The sequence below is a fragment of the Papio anubis genome, chromosome 11 (assembly GCF_008728515.1).
Source record: "Papio anubis isolate 15944 chromosome 11, Panubis1.0, whole genome shotgun sequence".
NCBI classification, from domain to species: domain Eukaryota; kingdom Metazoa; phylum Chordata; class Mammalia; order Primates; family Cercopithecidae; genus Papio; species Papio anubis.
Window position 1 is genome coordinate 5,910,547 of NC_044986.1, and position 21,431 is coordinate 5,931,977.

General features: G+C 49.7%; 1 protein-coding gene across 4 annotated transcripts in view; it reads right to left on the reverse strand.

Annotated features, from left to right (window-relative positions):
- DOCK1 (dedicator of cytokinesis 1) overlaps positions 1 to 21,431 on the reverse strand; it is a 542,700-nt gene that overhangs the window by 15,563 nt on the left and 505,706 nt on the right. For all 4 annotated transcript variants that reach the window (XM_017944437.3, XM_017944438.2, XM_017944436.3 and 1 more), the window contains exons 45-48: positions 19,227 to 19,403; positions 18,039 to 18,122; positions 11,485 to 11,622; positions 4,080 to 4,225 (exon numbers count right to left, since the gene is read on the reverse strand). In XM_017944437.3, the coding sequence (XP_017799926.1) occupies positions 4,080 to 4,225; positions 11,485 to 11,622; positions 18,039 to 18,122; positions 19,227 to 19,403 (545 nt within the window). The remainder of the gene's footprint in view (positions 1 to 4,079; positions 4,226 to 11,484; positions 11,623 to 18,038; positions 18,123 to 19,226; positions 19,404 to 21,431) is intronic.

Consider the following 21,431-nt stretch of genomic DNA (forward strand, 5'->3'; position numbering starts at 1 on the left):
AGGGAATATGGAGAATCGAGACACGAATTAAACAATGCGATAGGGCGTGCTATCAGCAAAGTCCTGATGGTGGGGACCATGACAGGATATGCAACCTAGGATTTCCCACAAATAAATTACGTCCCACCTTGAGCCAGCCACAGGCATTTACTGCCCAGAATCTTGGATGGGAATGGGCTGGGTTGAGGGGGTTGGCTGAACTTAATCACAGGGACCAGTGCTGTACAAGGAAGGGGGAGAAGCAGGCACACTTCATTGTGATCTGGAATGTCCCTTTCCAGATGCTATACAAATGCCAGTTACAGCCTGAAATCCCACAGAGGGTGACACATTGTCCCTTGCGGAGGGCAGGCTGGGGAGGAGGGGCTGGGGGCGCGGGCAGGAGATGGGCAGGCCCAGCAGGGAGGGTGCAAGTGTGGTGTTAGAATCTTGGCCGGCCCTCAGAGGCCACAAGATTGAAGGACACAGCTGCACCATCAGCTCTGCGTCTGAAACAGAACCCTGGTCCCTGGTCCCTGGCTGTTCTTGTAGGCCATGCCATACTGCTTCTCTTTCCCATGGAACTCCAGAGATGAGAAAAGGGGACTGAAAGAGACCTAAAGAGATAATATCCACCAAGTGCGAGGTGCAAGGTGGGGACCTTATTTGGATTTTGCTTTAAACAAACTAAAAAAAAGACATGACAATGGAAAATTAACACTAATATATTATTATAATAATATGGAATTCCTGTCAATATTTTTGGTGTGAAATAAACTATATTACTATAGTTTATATAATATAACCTAGTTATGGTTTTAAAAGAGTCCATACCTTTTAGAAATTCATATTGAAATAGCTATAGATAAAATGATATGATATTTGAGATCTGCTGGAAAATATGATTGATACAGACTGAAAAAAAAAGATTAGTTAAAACCTGATAATTGTCAAGACTGGCTGTGGGGCATGGGGGCCCCATTACACTATTCAGCCCACTTTGTATATATCGGAAATTTTTCTTTTTTTCTGAGACAGTCTCACTCTGTTGCCCAGGCTGAAATGCAGGGGTGCAATCACGGCTCACTACAGCCTCAACCTCCCCAGGCTCAGGTGATCCTCCCACCTCAGCCTCCCAAGTAGCTGAGACTACAGGCATGCACCACCACACCCAGCTAATTTTTGTATTTTTTGTAGAGATGGGGTTTTGTTACATTGCCCAGGCTGGTCTTCAACTCCAGAGCTCAAGCAATCCACCTGCCTCAGCCTCCCAAAGTGCTGGGATTTTAGCCATGAGCCACTGGACTCAGCTTTGAAATTTTTCTATAATAAAATGCTTAAAAAATAAAAAATGACTGATAAAATATACCAGTATTGACTTAGATCATTAAGGCATTTTGGGACATCTGGACTTTTCGCACTGGATCTATGATACATCCATAACCATTAGGTGTGAAATATTGTATCTATTATAAGCAACAACCAAACATTTCATGATTTTATTCTAGGTTTAGCAGAACTTGAGATAATGTAGGTAAGAAAAGGATTAGTAGATGCTGTTTAGCTCAGGGAGAAGACCCCGGTTGTGAAATCCTCATGCTTATACAAAGAACCCAGAGAAAGGCAGGTGGAGTTCTAAATTTTCACATTATGAGAAGCAACTGCCTACAGGATGAACTTTATTCTGCACATAACCTGTGACATTTGAGACCAAAGCCTCATTTTCTCCACATTAGTTAGCTAGCAAAGGGTGGTAACCCCAAGAATGAACACAAATCTGGACTGTAATAAAGATGCCTTCCAGTTAAAGGTTAAACAAATGCCTTCTGGGGAAGAGCTGGCAGCCCGAGTTCACATGTGCAATTCACTGCTCTTCTATCTAAAACCTCCCCATCAATTTCCACCCTAACCCCTATGTTCCTAGAAATATAAAAACCTTTCCCTAACTAGCTTGGGGATTTTCTCGGGGAGAAGTTGAATTAAATTTCTTTAGCAATCTTGCTGTAAGTGACAAGCACACATGATTTAAATACCTCTAAATTGAGAATTTCCATATGGACTAGGCCTTATAAATATCAGATGCTGATAAAAATTACTGTTAAGAAAAAATGTGGGGATAGTTTGCAATTATCCATCGGGCACATCAGTCGTTGGCAACAAAGGGCAGTCAGAGTTGAGCCGACCCTTGGGGCTCTCTGGAAGTTTGTGTCTGTGTGTTGAAGGGGCCAGATGCCAGCGGGTTTGATGGGGTGATGGATTGTAAACCAAATGGGATTGGACACACAAACTGTGCAAATCGGCAGTAAAACAATTAGAGGTTCTTCTGTGTTGTTGAAATTGCATGCAATATTTTTTTCTTTTTGTAGAAGAACAAACTTTACATGCTTGCCACTCAAAAATACAAAAAAATACCAATGTTGCAGTTTTCTTTGCAATAATCTGAGCTAATGCAAGAGCCACATTAATGCAAGAGCTCAATAAATGTTAACTATTGGGTACTCAAGAACAAAAATGCATCTCGGAAGTGGCCTTGTAGAAAGAAGGTGGCCCATGGGTACTTAGAATAGTCAAAATCATAGTGATAGAAAGTGGACACTGGCCGGGTGTGGTGACTCACAACTGTAATCCCAGCACTTTGGGAGGCCGAGGTGGGCAGATTACGAGGTCGGGAGATCGAGACCATCCCGGCTAACACGGTGAAACCCTGTCTCTACTAAAAATACAAAGAATTAGCCAGGCGTGGTGGCAGGTGCCTGTAGTCCCAGGCTACTTGGGAGGCTGAGGCAAAATAATTGCTTGAACCTGGGAGGCGGAGGTCGCTGTGAGCCGAGATTGTGCCAGTGCACTCAGCCTGGAGAGGGGGACTCCTCTCAAAAAAAAAAAAAAAAAAGAAAGTAGACATTGTCAGGGTGTCAGGGGTGCGGGGAAAGGAGAATGCGAAGTTAGTGTTTAATCGGTATGGGAGGTAAAAGGTGGGGAATTGTTCAGTGGGTACAGATTTCAGTCTGGCAAGATTAAAGAGTTCTGGAGGTGGACGGTGGTGATGGCTGCACAGCAATGTGAACCTACTGAATCCCACCGAACTGTTCACTTTAAAATGGTTATGATCGCTTGAGCTTGGGAAGTGGAGGCTGCAATGAGCTGTGATTCCATCACTGCACACCAGCCTGGGTGGCAGAGTGAGGGTCTGCCTCAAAAACAAAATTTTTAAAAAGGATAATATGCCTTTTATTTTCCAGAGTTGTCCTAAAAAGTAGGGACAGATGGTCATTCTCAGAAGCACTCACTTAAACACCATTTCCCTTTAAAAGGTAATAAACCTCACCAGAAACAAAAACAAAAAATTTGCTCTCCAAAAACATGAGGAAGGGAGGAAAATAAAAAAGAAGGTGGCCCAGCCATCCATCATGAAAGCCTGACTCTGTGACAGTTGGCTTGGCAGAATGGTGTCACGGGTAGACAGTGCAGGTTGTGTCATGCTCAGACCACACCAGCTCCTGCCTGGGCATGGCCCTGGAGGTGAACAGGAGATGAAAAGTACAAAGTGCTTGGCCAGCAGGGAATGTACCTTGCTTCTTCCCAGGGGTGTCCAATCTTTTGGCTTCCCTGAGTCACTTTAGAAGAATTGTCTTGGGCCACACATGAAATACACTAACACTAACAATAGCTGATGAGCTATATATATATAAAAAAGAAGCCACAAAAACAATCTCATACTGTTTTAAGGGAGTTTATGGATTGGTGTTGGGCCACATTCAAAGCCATCCTGGGCTGCATGTGGGCTGTGGGCCGTGGGTTGGACAAGCCTGTTCAAAGCCGTGCTGAAGAGGACTGAACACTCACTGGACGTTCTAAATTAGATGAAAACCTGACCCAAAGTGGTACCCAAAGAGAGGATGTTTTTCTCAACAACTCACAAGACCTCAAAGTGATATTGGGCACTATGGTCAGAAAGTCTCGGAGGGTCCCAGTTTCAAAGATAATTTTGATGGACACAAAATCCTCAGTTGTAAGAAAATAAACCCAGAGCCCTGGGTGGCTCCTTCCAGATCCCCCAGGCCCTCGCTGCTCAGCCCAGCCCTGCTGTGAGCTTGACTCACCCGTCGGAGCCTGGCCTGGAAGGGGTGCTGTCCGATGAGAGGGAAGAGACAGAGGCCACAGACAGCGGCCGGGATGAGGAAGGCATCGTGAAGGACCGCACCATGGACCGGGGGCGGCTGCCTCTTCTATCGTCCAGACTTGAGGGCTGAGAGCGAGAAAGAGAGAGAGAGAAAGAGACTTGTTTGATGCCTGTGCCTGCCATGGTCAGACTCCTGAGACAAAGTGATCTTAGCAGTGTGGAATCGAGACCATCATCGTTTAGACTTCTGTAAACAGTACCTGTTCTTGTTCTGAGTGGAAGACAAAAACAATGATTATTTTGGAGTATTTTAAAACCTAACCCAATACTGTGAAAGCATCGGAAGGAACCTTCTTAGCCTTTTAATACTCAATGCAGTTTTCTTCAAAGACCGCAATGTGTCAATACATTCCAAAGCCACAGGAGAATGTGCCGACCAGAAAGTTTAATGTAGAGTAACACCTAGCGAGTGATTAAAGAGTCTTTCGATCTTTAGATGAATTTTGTATATCTCTGCATGTTGATAGACTATACAGGCCATCAAAATGCATGAATCCATAATGACTGACCTCCTGTAGACAAAAATAAGATGCTCCTGCTGCCTAATTAAAAGTATGTTTCCTTTCTGCAAGTGACTGATGCCGTGGAGTAGATGAAACCACCGCTGAAGTTGCTAAAGCTTCTCCCACGTGCTAGGTAGTGAACTAGTGATGCATTGTGCCAAAAAAAAAAAAAAAAAAAAGATCTCTAGACGGACTTTTCCATCTTCTTCTTGACATACTACTGAAACAAGTATCCTTGAAATATAGCATGTGTCAACATCCAATTAGCTAGAAAATTCTAGTGTACCTGCACCCCAAGCCAGATGTTGGCACATCTGGGACTGCAGCTGCTGCACAAGGACTTTCCTTTAACCTGAGGATGTGGAAACTAAATTTCTGTAGGGCACTTCCTCTCTGTGTGGCGTTGACTTCCCCACGCTGCAGCCCCACCCCGCCCATCTCATTCAGCCAATCACCTACCGAAGACCTGCTGTAGACCATGGTTCCAGCCCTCTGAGGCCAGAAGCGGTAGATTACAGGTAATATTCATATAACACCACTTCACCATCTGAAAAGTGGGCCTTTCTTAAATATGTGATCCCAAATAAAACAGCATTTGATGTGTAAACTATCTCTTCAATAATAAAAACTTCAAAATCGTAAAAGGGCACAAATTGGCCCCCATTTTCTGCACATTTTCTGTAAAGCAGTGGTCCCCAACTTTTTTGGCACCGGGAACCGGTTTCATGGAAAACAGAGTTTTTCCACAGACTGGCAGGGGGTAGTTTCAGGATGAAACTGTTCCACCTCAGATCATCAGGCATTAGATTCTCATAAGGAGTGTGCAACCCAGAACCCTCACATGCACAGTTCACAATGGGGTTCATACTCCCACAAGAATCTAATGCCGCCGCTGATCTGACAGGTGGCAGAACTCAAACAGTAATGTTCCCTCACCCGCCGCGCACCTCCAGCTGTGGGCCCAGTTCCTAACAGGCCACAGACTGGTACCAGTCCATTGCCTGAGGGCTGGGGCCCCCTGCTGCAAAGGACCAGGTACGCATTTTAGGTTTGCAGGGCATATGGTCTCTGTGGAAACTACCACACGCCGCCACGACAGCACAAAAGCAGCCACAGACAATACAGAAATGAATGAGCATGGCCCGCCTGCCAACAAAACTTTATTTACACAACCAGGCCGGGGGCCACAGTTTGCTGACCACTGGCTCTGAGTGACGTGCATCTGGGATTTGGCAGCAGAGAGGAGCTGGTCAGTCTTGGACTGACCAGGCACCAATGATGGTGCCAGGGGATAGCTCCATGGAGATGTCCATTGTAATTACTCTGCCTTTAGAAGAAACTAAAAGGGAAATGGTTCCTTGGGGATTATCCCCAATTGTGAAAACCTTACCCTATACTTAATCTCAGAAGGTGACCTCAGGTCTTGGCTGAGATGTGTGAGTATGGATTTCAAGGAATGAAGGAAGAGGGCTGGCAGGAGGATGACTCTCGCCAAGGAAGGACAGAGGGTACTCTCGGGGTCCCATATTTGCAGGGCACTCCCTGGGTGCAACCATGGATTCTACTGGGCGGTCTGCCTCATAATTCCTTCTTGATTGAGCAGAGCCTCTAGAAATCAAGACCTCAGGGCTTTACTTTTGTTCCATCTGATGCAATCAGAGTCTCACCCAGTCCTGGCAGGTGTGACTCCAGGGCCAGACACTGACTGAAAGCAGGGCTGGTGGGTAGGAGTTGGGGATATTGGAACTAGGCTAGAATTGTGGCCCTGGCACTGACGGTGTGACCCTCCATAAAACCCGGAGCCGCTCCGAGCCTCAGCTTCCTCCTGAGCACACAGGGAACAGTCCTTCCCGCCCAGAGGGCCAGCGTTAGGACTAAATGAAATGATGCCAGGGACACCCACAGGGCTCACTACCCTGATGGCTGCTGCCGTCTTCACAGCCTAAGCACTCACTCCCTCCAGTTCTCTGACCAGAGCGACCCCCGGCCCTGCCTAACGACCCTGAGTTTTACATCGCTGTCTCCCTCCCAGCTGAGTTGTAACGTCCCACCTCGAGCCAGCCACAGGCGTTTACTGCCCAGAATCTTGGATGGGAATGGGCTGGGTTGAGGGGGTTGGCTGAACTTCATCACAGGGACCAGTGCCGTACACGGAAGGGGGAGAAGCAGGCACACTTCATCGTGATCTGGAATGTCCCTTTCCAGATGCTATACAAATGCCAGTTACAGCCTGAAATCCCACAGAGGGTGACACATTGTCCCTTGCGGAGGGCAGGCTGGGGAGGAGGGGCTGGGGGCGCGGGCAGGAGATGGGCAGGCCCAGCAGGGAGGGTGCAAGTGTGGTGTTAGAATCTTGGCCGGCCCTCAGAGGCCACAAGACTGAAGGACACAGCTGCACCATCAGCTCTGCGTCTGAAACAGAACCCTGGTCCCTGGCTGTTCTTGTAGGCCATGCCACACTGCTTCTCTTCCCCATGGAACTCCAGCACATGGAACAGGTGAAGCTTAATGCTCCTGCTGAGGCTTCCCAGTCAACACCCCTCCCAGCAGCCTCTGAGGAACCCCGGGGTCCCACAGATCCCAGTTAAGAGAACTACTGGGATGGGTCCCCCTGGCAGCTGTGGAGGGAAGGCGAGAGGAGAAATCCTGGAAGCTGGGGGCCAGGTCAGGGGCCAACTGTGATGGCAAAGATGGTGGGGTGAACCCCAGCACTACCAAGGGATACCGCGGCTAGAACTAACTTGAGGGAGGAAGGGTGACTGCTGGGTCTCTCACGGGTCTGGGTGGCCAGTGGGTGTTGTGACAGTAGGTGGGGAGGTAACAGGGGGATGGTGGCATGTTGGGGTTATGGCTCTCCATGGTGTTTGGAGTGATGAGGTGGACGGGAGTAGAGAGTGCAGAACCAGGGTCAATTACCCTGCTCCTAATCAGACTTGAAGAGGTAGATGAAGATTTGGTAAGAAACCTAAAGCTCTTTTTCACAAGCCTGAAGGCCAACACACATGCCTCCTGCACGCTGTGGGCCAGTGAGGGCGCGGGGGCCAATGCCAAACCTGGCGCTGTGGGCCAGTGAGGGCACGTGGCTCAATGTCGAATGTGGTGCTGTGGGCCGGTGAGGGCACGGGGCTCAATGTTGAACGTGGAAGATGCTCATGGGCTCATCCCCAGGGCCCTGCACGCCTCGCTCCCTAAAGGTCAGGAGAAGCTGAGCTGCAGAGCTGTCATCCAGGGAATGGCAGCTCCTTGGAGCCCCAGGACTGGAAAGATGAAAGCCAAGGCAGAGTGGCAGAGGGGCCTGGGTATCGAGAAGTCAGAGGGCGTCCACATCTTCTCTTTCAATGGCTTAAGCTGGCTCAGAAACATTGACAAAATGGTTTACCTCCTTTCTATGGGATTATTTTTAAATTTTAAAATCCATCTTTTTGCAAACAGGGTGATACTAGATGGCTTTTCAAAGTGCTCTGAGATGCTTGCAAGTTTCCAAAGTAGGTAAGACAGGAAAGGCACACCCCAGACTGCTTTTTATTGCCACATTTCTCAGGGAAGGACAGGGGGACCTGCCAGTCCCCTTGCCTGCTCAAAGGTTGCTTGCAGAGCCTGCTGTTGGGGTCGAAGGATGGAGCAGGACTCTGCAAGGTGGGCCCAGAGAACAAAGTATCCCAGGGTGGAAAATGCAACCTTCATTCTGCAAAAGCCTCCCACCCGTAGGAGGGGCGCCCCAGCTGGCGCTACAGAGAAGGGTGGGGAGTTTGCTGGAGACGGTGCTGTCTCACGATGTGCTGGAAATAAGCTCCAGCCAAGGACACACAGCACCCCAATCCACACGGCACCGCAATCCACACGGCACCCCAATCCACACGGCACCCCAATCCACACAGCACCCCAATCTACATGGCACCGCAATCTACACGGTACCCCATTCCACACGGCACCCCAATCCACACGGCACCCCAATCCACACGGTACCCCATTCCACACGGCACCGCAGTTCACACGGCACCGCAATCCACATGGCACCCCAATCCACACAGCACCGCAATCCACACGGTACCCCATTCCACACGGCACTGCAATCCACATCCACACAGCACTGCAATCCACACGGCACCCCAATCCACACGGCACCGCAATCCACACGGCACCGCAATCCACACGGCACCCCAATCCACACGGCACCCCAATCCACACGGCACCGCAATCCACACGGCACTCCAATCCACACGGCACCCCAATCCACACAGCACCCCAATCTACACGGCACCGCAATCTACACGGTACCCCATTCCACACGGCACCGCAGTTCACACGGCACCACAATCCACATGGCACCCCAATCCACACGGCACCGCAATCCACACGGTACCCCATTCCACACGGCACTGCAATCCACATGGCACCCCAATCCACACGGCACCACAATCCACATGGCACCCCAACCCACACGGCACCGCAATCCACATGGCACCCCAATCCACATGGCACCCTACCTTCCTGCCCTTGCTTTCTCCACCTGTGCCCAAAGCAAGCACACTCAGAACTCATGAACCGTGGCAGAGAAAGGGATGTGCAGGATGTCTGGTGAGCCAGACAGCTTTCTGTGATTTTGAAATATACATTAAAAGACTGAGAAAAGAGGAAGTTTTTCACTTAGGAAGAAAATGTCAAGATTTCACAAGTGTTTGTTTCTTAGAAAGAATTAATACAGGCATCAACTTTGAAAGAGATGTGCCGTGACGCACTCCGAAACGCTTCTTGCCACTCAGCTCTGATTGTAATGAGTTGCAGGCTCTGAAGCTATCAAGCACTACTCTAGCATCCTGACTTGCACAAAGGGTCCTCCAGCCCAGCCTTGAAGGAGAGTGCCTTGATTGCCATGTCTGTTCACCTGCAGCAGCTCATGCGGGGCTGGCAGTTCCAGACCCCCACTTGCTGAGTTTGCAACCTCAGAGCAGCAGTTGTGTTATGTTGGCTTTGTTGGGTTCAAGCCCTGCTGGGCCTGGGACGTCTCATCTGATGGACACCAGGCCCTAGGCTTAGAGGCACCAAGGTTCAGTCATGCCCGGCAGAGGCGGGGAGACTGGGAGGGCATGCAGTGTGATCACAGCCAAATTACCTTCTCTCAGGTGTTGTCCAGGTCTCATGTGCATTTCCTACCATGTGGGAAAGAGGCAGAGAAGCTCTGTGGTGCCAAATGTTAGCCCCTGGAGTAGGGGCTAAAAGCACAGACCCGGGAGGTACATGGATGGGGCTTGAACTATGGGTCTGCCATGTGCTAGGGTGTAACTAGTTACCTTCCCATGTCCCCATTTCCTTGACTGTAAAATGGGGATAACTGCAGTGCCTGCTTCACAGAGTATGAGGAGATTAAGTAACTGAGTATCTATATAGCACTTAGGAAGGTCCCTGGCATGTGGGAAGCAGTTTGCTTATTGAGATCAAGGTGTGAAAGAAAAGAGGGTTCAACAGAGAGCAGCTGAGAACTTCAGGGACTGGTGGACAGGCCGCCCTGGGCCAAGAAAAAAGCCAAAATGGCACACCCCACTCGATACCTGGTCTTCAAGGAGCAGAGGAAAGTGCTGTATGTCATCTGGGAGAAGTAGTGCGACTTCCCACAGCTCACCTTCCTTTTGCAGGGGAGTTGAAGCCCTGTGCACACCCCCTCAGTGCCAGCAGGCATGGAATTCCAGTAGACAGAAGAGAGCTTCCTGCTTCTCCGTGCCACACTGCCCCCATCCCTGAACAGTGGGGAGTGGGGACCCTTTGCTGTGCCTGGGCAGACAGTGTAGGCCCCGCAAAGCTCCCAGAGGCTGAGGAAAGATGGGAGCGGCACTCTGAGCTGCAGAGCAGGGCAGCACTCTGACTCACGGTGCCTGGCTTTGCCACCACATCTGCTAAGGCATGGCTCCTGGGGACGGTCTCAAGTGGGCTGTAAGACTTGAACTGTAAGGCTTTTGCATCATTAAAACTCTACAAGCTGCTCTCCACCCTGCTCCTGATGCCAGCCTCTCCTCAGAAACCTTCCATAAACTCATCGCCGAAGCTCAGTTCTGCCCTTTATCCCAAGCAGAGCCTCCTGCCCCAGCCTGGCATCCCTCGTTCTTGGAGGTTGGATGCCTTTCCATGTCTACTCTGAATTTTCTTTTCTGCCCAAAGCATGCCTGTGTCTGCACTGGCCCCTGGCCTGCCATTCAAACGCCTGCCTCTCAGCCTTTGTTGAGGAAGTTCCTTTCTCCAGGCAGTGTCTTCCTGATCTCCTCCCCTGACCACATCTGGCTTATCCTCCTTGGTCTAGATCAATTACCCCTTCCTACAACAGGTAAATCTTTGCTAATAATTTCACACTCCAGACATCCATCACTTCTCCCCTGATGGCCATGATCCTCCGACATCAACTTTGGGCTGGGCCACCTCTGTCACGGGCCATGATGAGTGCTGTTGCCCTGTGGATGACCGAACCCTTTGTGTGTATTATATGACTGTAGGTGTGCGCTGTCAACCAGCTGAGTTGCCTGGGCGCTGTGAGATTTCTCCATTGCTCTACAACAATAAGGTTGGACCGTGTTCACAGCAGGTGAGGGGGCATTTGGCTATCAAGGAAATTCATGAATGTTTATTCGCCCTGGCATTTCCGGTTATTGAAAAGAGGTTGCGGAGCTGCTGGTAGACAGACTGCCCAAGGGGGCTGAGCTCCCTCACATCCCACTTCCTAAGCAGGAACCATGTGCACATGTGAGTTCCTCTGCCCTGGGAGCTTGTCCTAGTTCAACAGTGGGATGCCCAGACACCCACTCTCCTGCAGTACTACCCATACGACCCTCTTACCATGATTCGGACGCCATACTCTTTCTCCACTTTTTCCTTCAGCTGTTTGAAACAGGCCTCCATCCTCTCGTGGAACGGCCTCAGTGCCTCCGTGACTTTGTCTCCATGGATTCTGATCCCTTCGGCCAGAAAAGGAATCTGGAAAATACAGAGGTTGACATTCCTTATTTCTTGGATAATGATCTAGGAAGAGCCACGCACACCTGGGGAAAGGGGAACTGGCAAAATGATCTGCTTTGGTTTCCAAATCAAACCAGTGGATTCAATTCACCAGCAGGCATATTACCACCAAAGACCAGAATGGTTACATGAAAACCATTCGTGTTCTGAATTGACTGTGTCCAGTGTGGTGCGCCCTACACCATGGCTACTCAATCAATTTCCCAGAATAGACTTTTTTTTTTTTTTTTTGAGACGGAGTCTCGCTCTGTCTCCCAGGCTGGAGTGCCCTGGCGCAATCTCGGCTCACTGCAAGCTCCGCCTCCCGGGTTCATGCCATTCTCCTGCCTCAGCCTCCCAAGTAGCTGGGACTACAGGCGCCCGCCACCTCGCCCGGCTAGTTTTTTGGTATTTTTTAGTAGAGATGGGGTTTCACCGTGTTAGCCAGGATGGTCTCGATCTTCTGACCTCGTGATCCGCCCGTCTCGGCCTCCCAAAGTGCTGGGATTACAGGCTTGAGCCACCGCGCCCGGCCCAGAATAGACTTAATCTGTGCTTTTCAGTTGAGTTTGGGAAGAGCTGCACCTCGAATTTGTTTAGATGTAACTTGTTCTGTTAGCAAAGGGTCATGTCAGAGTGCAAACATTCTTTAGCTAAGAATATTGCCGTTACGAGAACCCTATTCCAAAAGGTAATTACATGTGATCTATAGTCCTGAAAAATATTCCTTTTTTGGAAGGGAAAACCAAATTTATTCTTCTTTAAAACTAAAAATAATCGCTTCTCTGCCGACACTGCTGTCACAAAATATCCATGCCAACACTTCACATCCGAGAGTGGAGATGAAGCTGACCTTTAAAAACGTTCTAAGAGAGACATTTTCATTCTCCCAGCTGCAGAGACCCACCAGAGTTGCTGCTGTTGGGGGCGGGAGAAGCAAAAGTCTTCCTTTACGTCCCTGGTCTCCGCTTCCCGCCAGGGCTCGGACTCAGTTAGACATTCTTCCATGTAATCAAGCTAAGAGGCTTCCTCTCAATAATTTATAATTAAATCAAAATACTGATTAAAAACAGATTTTCCTAATAGGACAGAACACCAATCTAAATGAGCAGATTTATTAGTATGAACGATAATAAGTACACAATTGAATTTCATGTGAGCAAATTCAAGAAATCTTATCAAGATGAATCAACGCATCAAATGTATTTGGTTACCATTTATAGCACGCAGCTGTTGCCTCTCTTGATGCTCCAGGAAAGGAGGGAGTAGCAGTGCTCTCCTCACTCACAGCCCTCCTAGCCTGCTTTGAGGTTGCACCGACACAAAAGTTTGTTTTGTTGACAGCTGGGCCCAAACGCTAGGCACACGTCAGGCCTTTCTGGCCAGTTATCACCGAAACGACAGCATGCAGGAGAGATTTCAAAAGACATGGGTTGTTTTAATATTCCCTATGAATTACTTGTGCAGATGGCAGCTTCCCCGGGGCTAGCCGCAGTTTACTCAGGGCCAGCAGTAGAAAATGCTCACTGTCAGCCTTCTGCCTCCTGAGTTCCGCCTTGGGGGATGACGCAGGCAGACTGGGACAACTTTTGGCGGGATGTCGAATGTGTTGTGTCTCTCTCTGGATGCAAAGGCAGGGATGTGTGGAGGCGCTGTGGCAAGGTGAAAGCACAGGCACCCTAGATACTAAAAGCATTTCTGATTTAGGGTGGGCCTTTCTCAGACTATAAAATGTAACCTAGTTTCTGAGTTTTGCTATTGTTGGTGTTGATGGTGGTGTGATAAAACTCTTAATTGGTCAGATTCTTTCTGGCAAAGAAGGTTCTTGCTAGATGACAGTTAAGACCATTTGCTTTAGGTCACTGGTGCTGCTCGAACTGCAATTTGACAGGTGAAATTTAGAAGGTGTGAGAATTCATGACTCTCAACAGTTCCTGACACTGATGGGAAATAACCTTCTTAGAGGACAGACCTGGTCCCGTTTTATGTCTACTTGGGGCTGAACTGCAGGTGTGATTCTAAATGGAAGAAGGTAAGAGGATGCCCTGAGTAAACACATTCCAACGCACAAGGCACTTAACATACAGATAGACCTAGGGTCTTAAATGGTCTCTGGAGACCCTGTAGTTCAGTGGGTTCCACTCTGGCTAAGCATCAGAGTGTCTCGGGCAGATTCCTGAACCCCACTTCCAGAGCCCTGATTTGCTGTAGGCAGATCCCAGGAATCTGCATTTGTAAAGAGCTTCTCAGAGCCCAGAGCTGGGAGAGCACGTTCCCTAAGTTACACCTCTAGTTGATCAAAGCGAGCTTGCTGCCTGCGCTATAAAGGCGCCCTCCTGATGGGCCGTATTTGAAGTCTGCTCCTGTCTGTCCCCTGCGCAGATTCATGCCCTGAAAGCAGCGCAGAACATTTGGAAGCCTTGCTCAGTGCTCCAGGAGCACCACCCCTGGACACAACAGTCATGCTTGTCATCAGCTGGGGATGATGGCTGAGTTCAGCCTTTCATCTTTGTACTTTTCAAAAGAGAAATATGTACACATCACAGTAGTTTAATATGGGACTGTATGGATTTATCTTTGGATACTCGGCAGGGATGCTCCACAATGACAGCTGTGTATGGGGAAAGATGGAACTGTGCCTTTGAGAAAGGGACTCATGACCTGGTGCCAGCTGCGAACCTAGAGGAGGCACCTCGCAGCGTGCACCCTGACTGCAACCTCCACCCAGCGAGGAGCAGGTCAGCCCATCCTCTGTTTCCGAGTTAGCAAGCAGGGCTGAGGAGGAGCTGTCTGGGACTTAGTAACCAACCTTCACAAACCACTGTAGGCATTGGAGCTGTGCTTATTATACATCGGTGATGAAAACTCTGCACATGAGTCCTGGGGCTCCCAGGAGAAAAGCCTCACTCTGCCCTGACAGAGTTTCAGGAAAAAACCAAACCAGATGAACTAATACACAAAAAGAGAACAAAGCATTCTGATAAACTCAAACTTCTTATTTTTAATGAACATATGACTCAGCTGCCAATACCAAGACATGGGTTTTCCAAACATTTGCAAATGAATGCAAAATCACAGGTGATGTTTGCAATATGCATTTTTCACCACTCTTTGATATAACGAAGTTACTAGAAAACTGATTCTTTTAACTTTCCTGTGACCTGCTTTAACATTCATCCTTTAATACAGTTATTAGGAATGATGACACGGTGCTGACATAAAGCTGCTCTCTGGGGAACAAATTACTTTCCTCTGTAGGACTTGAAACTCTTAAAATCCAATTTGCTGTAAAAGCTTACAGGAAAAAAAAAAATCAATAGAACTTTTGCAGACCAAACTAGTTTTTGTATAGCAATAGTTTTATAGCCTGCAGAGGAATTTTGAATTTCGTACCCTTTAGTACAAAATCTACAACATCTGAAATGGAAGCATTCACAATTTTAAACTCCTACTTTTTTAGTGACAGAGGGACACTGTCTACATGAGGCTTACATTCCATGCAAAGAAGCCACAGTTGGCCAACAATGTCCCTTTCAGTCAAACTCTGAGGACTTTCAAAACCATAATTCCAAATGCAGATTTCAAATGCAGACAGATTTGTGACAGTCTGATTTCTTCCCTCTTAATTTTTGTTTATATATACATATAAATAAAACTTCTCACTCATTAAAACAGCTATTATTTAAAAGACAAACAGGCCAGGAGCGCTGGCTCACACCTGTAATCCCAGCACTTTGGGAGGCTGAGGCCGGCGGATGAGAGCAAGAAATCGAGACCATCCTGGCCAACATTGTCTACTCTACTCTACTGAAAATACAAAAATTAGTTGAGCATGATGGTGCACGCCTATAGTCTCAGCTACTCGGGAGGCTGAGGCAGGAGAATCGCTTGAACCTGGGAGGCGGAGGTTGCAGTGAGCCAAGATCACGCCACTGCACTCCATCCTGGTGACAGAGCGAGACTCCATCTCAAAAAAAAAAAAAAAAAGACAAAATAACAAGTCTTGTTGGGGGTGCAAAGAAGTTGGAATCATGCATTACTGCTGATGGGAATGTCAAATGGTGCTGCGACTGTAGAAGAGTTTGGCAGTTTCACAAAAAATAAACACAGAATACCACATGAGCCAGCAAGTCTAAATTTGGGTGTATACCCCAAACTATGGGAGTATTGAAAGCAGGGACTTGAGCAGGTATTTGTACACCCACATTCACAGCAGCATTGTTCACACCAGCCAAAAGGTAGAAACAACCCACATGTTGTTCCTCGACAGATCCGTGGAGAAACACATTGTGGTCCAGCACTATAATGGAGTATTACTCAGCCTTAAAAAGGAATGAAGTTCCAACACACGCTACAACATGGATGAACCTGGAAGACATTCTGCTAAGAGAAACAAGCCAGACAAATAAGGACCAGTGTTACACAATTCCACTCATATAAGGTATCTAGAGTAGGCAAATTCATAGAGACACAAAGTAGAATGGTGGTGACCAGGAGCTGGGTGGAGGGAGGAATGGGGAAGTTGTTCAATGGGTACAGAGTTGGAGCTTTGCAAGACGACAAGGCTTTGGAGATGGACGGTGGTGGTGCTGGTTGTACAACAACAATGTGAATGTACTTACTGCCTCTGAACTGGACACTTAAAAATGTTTGAGATGGGAAATTTTATGTTATTTACATTTTATCACAATTATTTATAACATATATATAAAACATATATTATGTTTGTATAACAATATAAGTACTTAGAATTATAAAAATCCAACCCGTCCTATACATCTAAACACAAATTTAAAAGGACTCGTATCTTGGCTCACAACCAAAGCTCAGCCTTGCTCCACTCTGAGATGTCTCATTGGCCAATGTGCTGACAGCAGAGAAACCACTAAGAAGAGGCCCCGCTGGGATGCCAGAATAAAAATGCTCACAGTGGCCTGGTGCAGTGGCTCATGCCTGTAATCCCAGCACTTAGGGAGGCCAAGGCAGGCGGATCACCTGAGGTCAGGAGTTCAAGACCAGCCTGGCCAACATGGCAAAACCCCATCTTCACTACAAATACAAAAAAAATGAGCTGGGCATGGTGGCACACACCTGTAGTCCCAGCTACTAGGAAGGCTAAGGCAGGAGAATCACTTGAACCCCAGAGGAGGAGGTTGCAGTGACCTGAGATCACGCCACTGCACTCCAGCCTGGGCAACAGAGCGAGACTTCATCTCCAGAAAAAACAAACAAACAAACAAACAAACCTGCTCACAGTGAAGTCTCATAAGAGGAACAGCCTTGCCTTGTTCTTTTTTGTTTGTTTGTTTTTGACGGTTTTGCTCTTGTCACTCAGGCTGGAGTGCAGCGGCATGATCTCGGCTCACTGCAACCTCTGCCTCCCGGGTTCAATCGATTCTCCTGCCTCAGCCTCCCAAGTAGCTGGGATTACAGGCATGCGCCACCACGCCTGGTGAATTTTGTATCTTGCCCTGTTCTGGACTGAGTACAGATCAACTGCACAGCATCTCTGGGCCTCGACTGGGAGCCTAGGACCCCAGCTTAGCAAAGTGGCCTGAGCTATGACACCCAGTCCAAACCCATGCAGGCCTTTGCCTCCGCCTCCCTCAACTCCCTTTACACAGTGTGGCGAGACCTCGGGGACAGCAGCCTCCTCGCCTCCCACATGAGAAAGGGAGGCCTAAAGTGGCAGTGGCCTAAAGCAGCAGAGCAGGCAGGTGCCGGCCAAGCGCTTGTAAGGACAGGCTCTTGATGACCCCTACACTTCAGGCTCAGGAAGGCTCTGAGAAGCACAGACACATCTGCTAGGTTCTGACACTGAACCCGAGGCACCCAGAGTCTGCCCTTTCAAGATGATGGCCCTCTGCGAAAGGCTCCAGAGGCTTCAGGAGCATGAGCAGAACAGTGAAATAACATGCACAACTTCAGCTGGGAAAACACAAATGAGGACACGCACCACTGCCAGAGGTGCACGAACAGGGAGAGGGTGCACCGCAGCTTCTGACCTACGTGCGTTTCACAGGGACTGCACTGGCCCGAGCGCCTTTCCTGGCATAGGCTAGAGCTCAAGGCTTCATGGCACTGAGCTCACCTCAATGTTCTATCAATACAGACAGAGAAAGAGTTTTCCAGCAGCTGGCAGAAATGACCAAGGGGAGGAAAGAGACCTTGTTCCTTTGCAAGAGATGATTTTCTGGGTGTTCAAATTCCTGACTGCAGCCCAGGAGCCGAGCTGATCATGACAGCAGTGGGTGGGTTCACCCAGGGACAATCACAGTCATGTGCATCATGACTGCAGCCCAGGGACCTCCATGCCGGCTGGTGTGTGTGCTGAGCCTAGACCCTCCTAGCTTTCCTTCCCTCCAGCCATGCACGGCTCTCGCTGGACACCTTACCTGCCAGGCAATCAGATCCTTGAGCTTCTCGATCTTTTCATGGGCCTCAGGGTGCTCCTGCAGGTACCGGTCTGTAAAGAAGGCCTGGTGGAGACAGGGAGAGTCACTCAGTGCACCTGCTCAGCAAACACAGGTTTTTGCACACTTACTGTGCTCCAGGCCCTGAGAATAGAGCTGTGCATAAAACAGATACACTGCAGGAGCTCACTGCAGACCTAGGGTCACACCCTCTGCAGCACCCAGGACAAAATGTCCCATAAGGGCAAACACCGAAAGTGGAGCTAATGGGCTGTCTACAGCAGCAATCCTGCTTCTTGGGGTCCAAGAAGGCCATAGCTGACCTGGTGGCTTGGTCCTGCTGGATGGCAGTGAATACAGCCCTCTCACCTACTCACATGCCCATGCCCCCCACCCAGCCCCTGCACCTGCCCAGGCCTGACCTACACCTGAACGCAACGAACTTCTTTGTGCAAGGGCGGGTAACCGCCTCCTCGCAGCCTTCTCTCAGGCAGTACCCCTCTTATCTCAGTTTTCACTCTGTCTAGATCAGGGGTCAACAAGCTTTTTTTGTGAAAGGCCAGACGGTAAACATTTTAGGTTTTGTGGACCATACAGGTCTCTATCACAATTACTCGATGCTGCCACTACTCAACTCGCCAGTTATAGTGTCAGGAAAATAGCCTCAGGCGGTAAGTAAGTACACAGGCACGGCCTTGTTCCAAAAGAGTTGCATTTACAAACACAGGCAGGGGCAGGCCCGTGGTCTAGGATACACCCTGTGTCCTTCAACTTCTACCCGTTCCTACAGAGTTAGGATCCAGGGAGACCAGCGGGCCAGGCCCCCTCCACCGTCAAAGAGCTACCTCCCTAGTCCTGATATTCTGATGTTTTTGTTTATCTTTTGGCCTTTAAGATCCCAGACCTTGCAAAAGCCACTGGAGGCCTGGGCACAGATAAGCCCAGCCTGGCTGTCTGGGGATGCCCAGGGGAGCCTTGCCAGGGGCTCAGGCCTTGACTTTGCTGCAGCCTTCAGGGGCTACCACTGGCTGCTGCTGCCTGGCCTTGGCTGGGCCACTGCTGAGATTGCTCAATGAGACCAGGCGCGTTTCTGGGCTTTGGGGACTTTGGAATTTTCAGTCTGTCCCAGGGCAGGACTGCCTGCCCAGAGCAAGCTGGTGGATCCCGTGCCTTTTCGTAGTTTGTGAAGCCCCCCATGACAGCTGGGTCCACGATGCCGTTCAGGAGCATGGAGAGCGGGTTGATGGGCAGGCTGGGGTCATCCAGGTGCTGCTGCACCATGCTGTTGATCTTGTCGTTCGTCAGCTGCATGGTCTCGATGGCGTTCTCCAGGGGGCTGATTTCCACCTGCAAGGAGAGAGGAGAGCCCGCATGTCAGCCCCATGGCTGCCTCCACTCCCAGGGTCTCACCAGAGGAGCCATGTGCTCTGGGGCAGGCTTCCTGCTCCTCCATGAACCTTTCTTCCAAACAGAATTTTTGGGCAGCTGGGCATTTTATTATTATTGTTTGTTCTCATAGATGAAAATTCCAAAGGAACAAAGCAAAGCTGCTGCTCCGCTCTGGGGGTGGGGGCTGTGTGTGCACGTGGCTATGCACACATGTGGTCATCCCGGGAAAACACAAAGCCTTGAGTGGTGCTTGAACACACCTGCTTCAGAACAGAGACTTCCAATTCTGTTCTTGTTCTCTGCTTGCTGTGCAGAGGGAGATGTTCGGGACTTGAGGAATCCAGGCCCGGGCAGCCTGCACTACCTGTCCAGTTAGGGAGGGCAAAGGAGGCCAAGGGAGGGCCCTGCCATGGCACCACACACCATCATGTGAAGGAGGAGTGATGGGCAGGTGCAATGGCTCCCGCCTGCAATCCTAGCACTTCGGGAGGCTGAGGTGGGTGGATCACCTGAGGTCGAGTTCGAGACCAGCCTGGCCAACATAGCAAAACCCTGTCTCTACTAAAAATACAAAAATTAGCCAGGTGTAGTGGTGCATGCCTGTAATCCTGGCTACTTGGGAAGCTGAGGCAGTAGAATTACTTGAACCCAGGGGGCAGGGGTTGCAGTGAGCCGAGATTGCGCCACTGTACTCAGGCTGGGCAACAGAGTGAGACTCCAAAAAACAAACAACAACAACAACAACAACAAAGAGAGCTCATGGCCCCCGGGGTTGGGAGGAAAAGGCTGCCTGGAGCACTCAGGCTGCCCTCACAGGCCTCATTTACACACCTGCCATGGTTAACGAGACTGTCAGTGCTGGAGGTAGGGGACTGACCATCTGTCCTCCTGGCTCCCAGTGCATGTCTCTCAGAGACCTCCACCCTCTTTCTCTGAGGGCCCCACAGGGCCTGGCCTGGCCAAGTCTCAGCCCAGTGCCCTCCAGCTCAGCCCTAAGGTGCCAGGGCAACGTGGCTGGCTTGGTCTAAGGCAGGGACCACAGCTGCCCTCAGATCTTGCTTGAGCAGACCAAACCTCCTCCTCACGCTGGGCCACGGGGACCACGTCCCAGGGTGACCCCGGCAATAACTTTGCTCCTTCCAAAGGAGGCGTGATGGGCCCCTACCCGTGCCCAAGAGCTCTGGGTATCTTCATGTCTGGCGTTCTTCCTGCTGCAGCCTCCAGGGGACTGCCTGCGAGTTGGGGGTGGGGTAGGGCAGAGATGAACAGAGAATGGGCCATTCTGTTCATCAGCAACCCCAGACTGGCACTCCTAGGTGGCTGTGGAGATAACAGAGGCTCTCTGCCCACCGATGTCACTGTCCTTGAACTGATGGAGGGACAGCCTCGGGGAGATTGTGATACACTGGGTGTGGCCAGCCAAGTGCACACTGCTGAGAGGGCCCCTTGTCCGGTGTCCTGGACAGCAGGCATAGCCATGCTGTCCTGAACCCACAACTTGCTTTGCCAGGCCCTATATTTCATCCCGGGCACAGTTTCACCAAATGCACACTCCAGGGCAGTATTCCACCTGGGCTGACTGTTAACTAACTCCCTGTTACTAATCTCATTTGTGCTAAGAAAGAATCCTTCCTATTTTTATGGAACAAGGTTAGCTGCTGCTCCTACAGATATCCCATGGGCGTTGGTCCAAAGTGGCATAAGGAGGGCACCAGGGTTTGGCAGCAGGATGTCAGTCCTGCCATTCTGGGATTATTTGCCTTCCTGCCCTCTTAGTCTGTTCAAAATGGCCAACGCACCTGAGGAGAAGTTGCATCCTCACGAAAGCTCAGGGCTCCCCTCTCCACCTCCCTAAGCTCCTGCATCCGGCAGCCGCTGGCTGGCAGGCCCCGGCTACAAAGGGCTCATGCGCAGAGGGTGATTAAGAGGATCACGGCCTGTTTAGGTGGAGGGCCTGCTCTTCTGTTGTCTCTTGTATGTACAGTG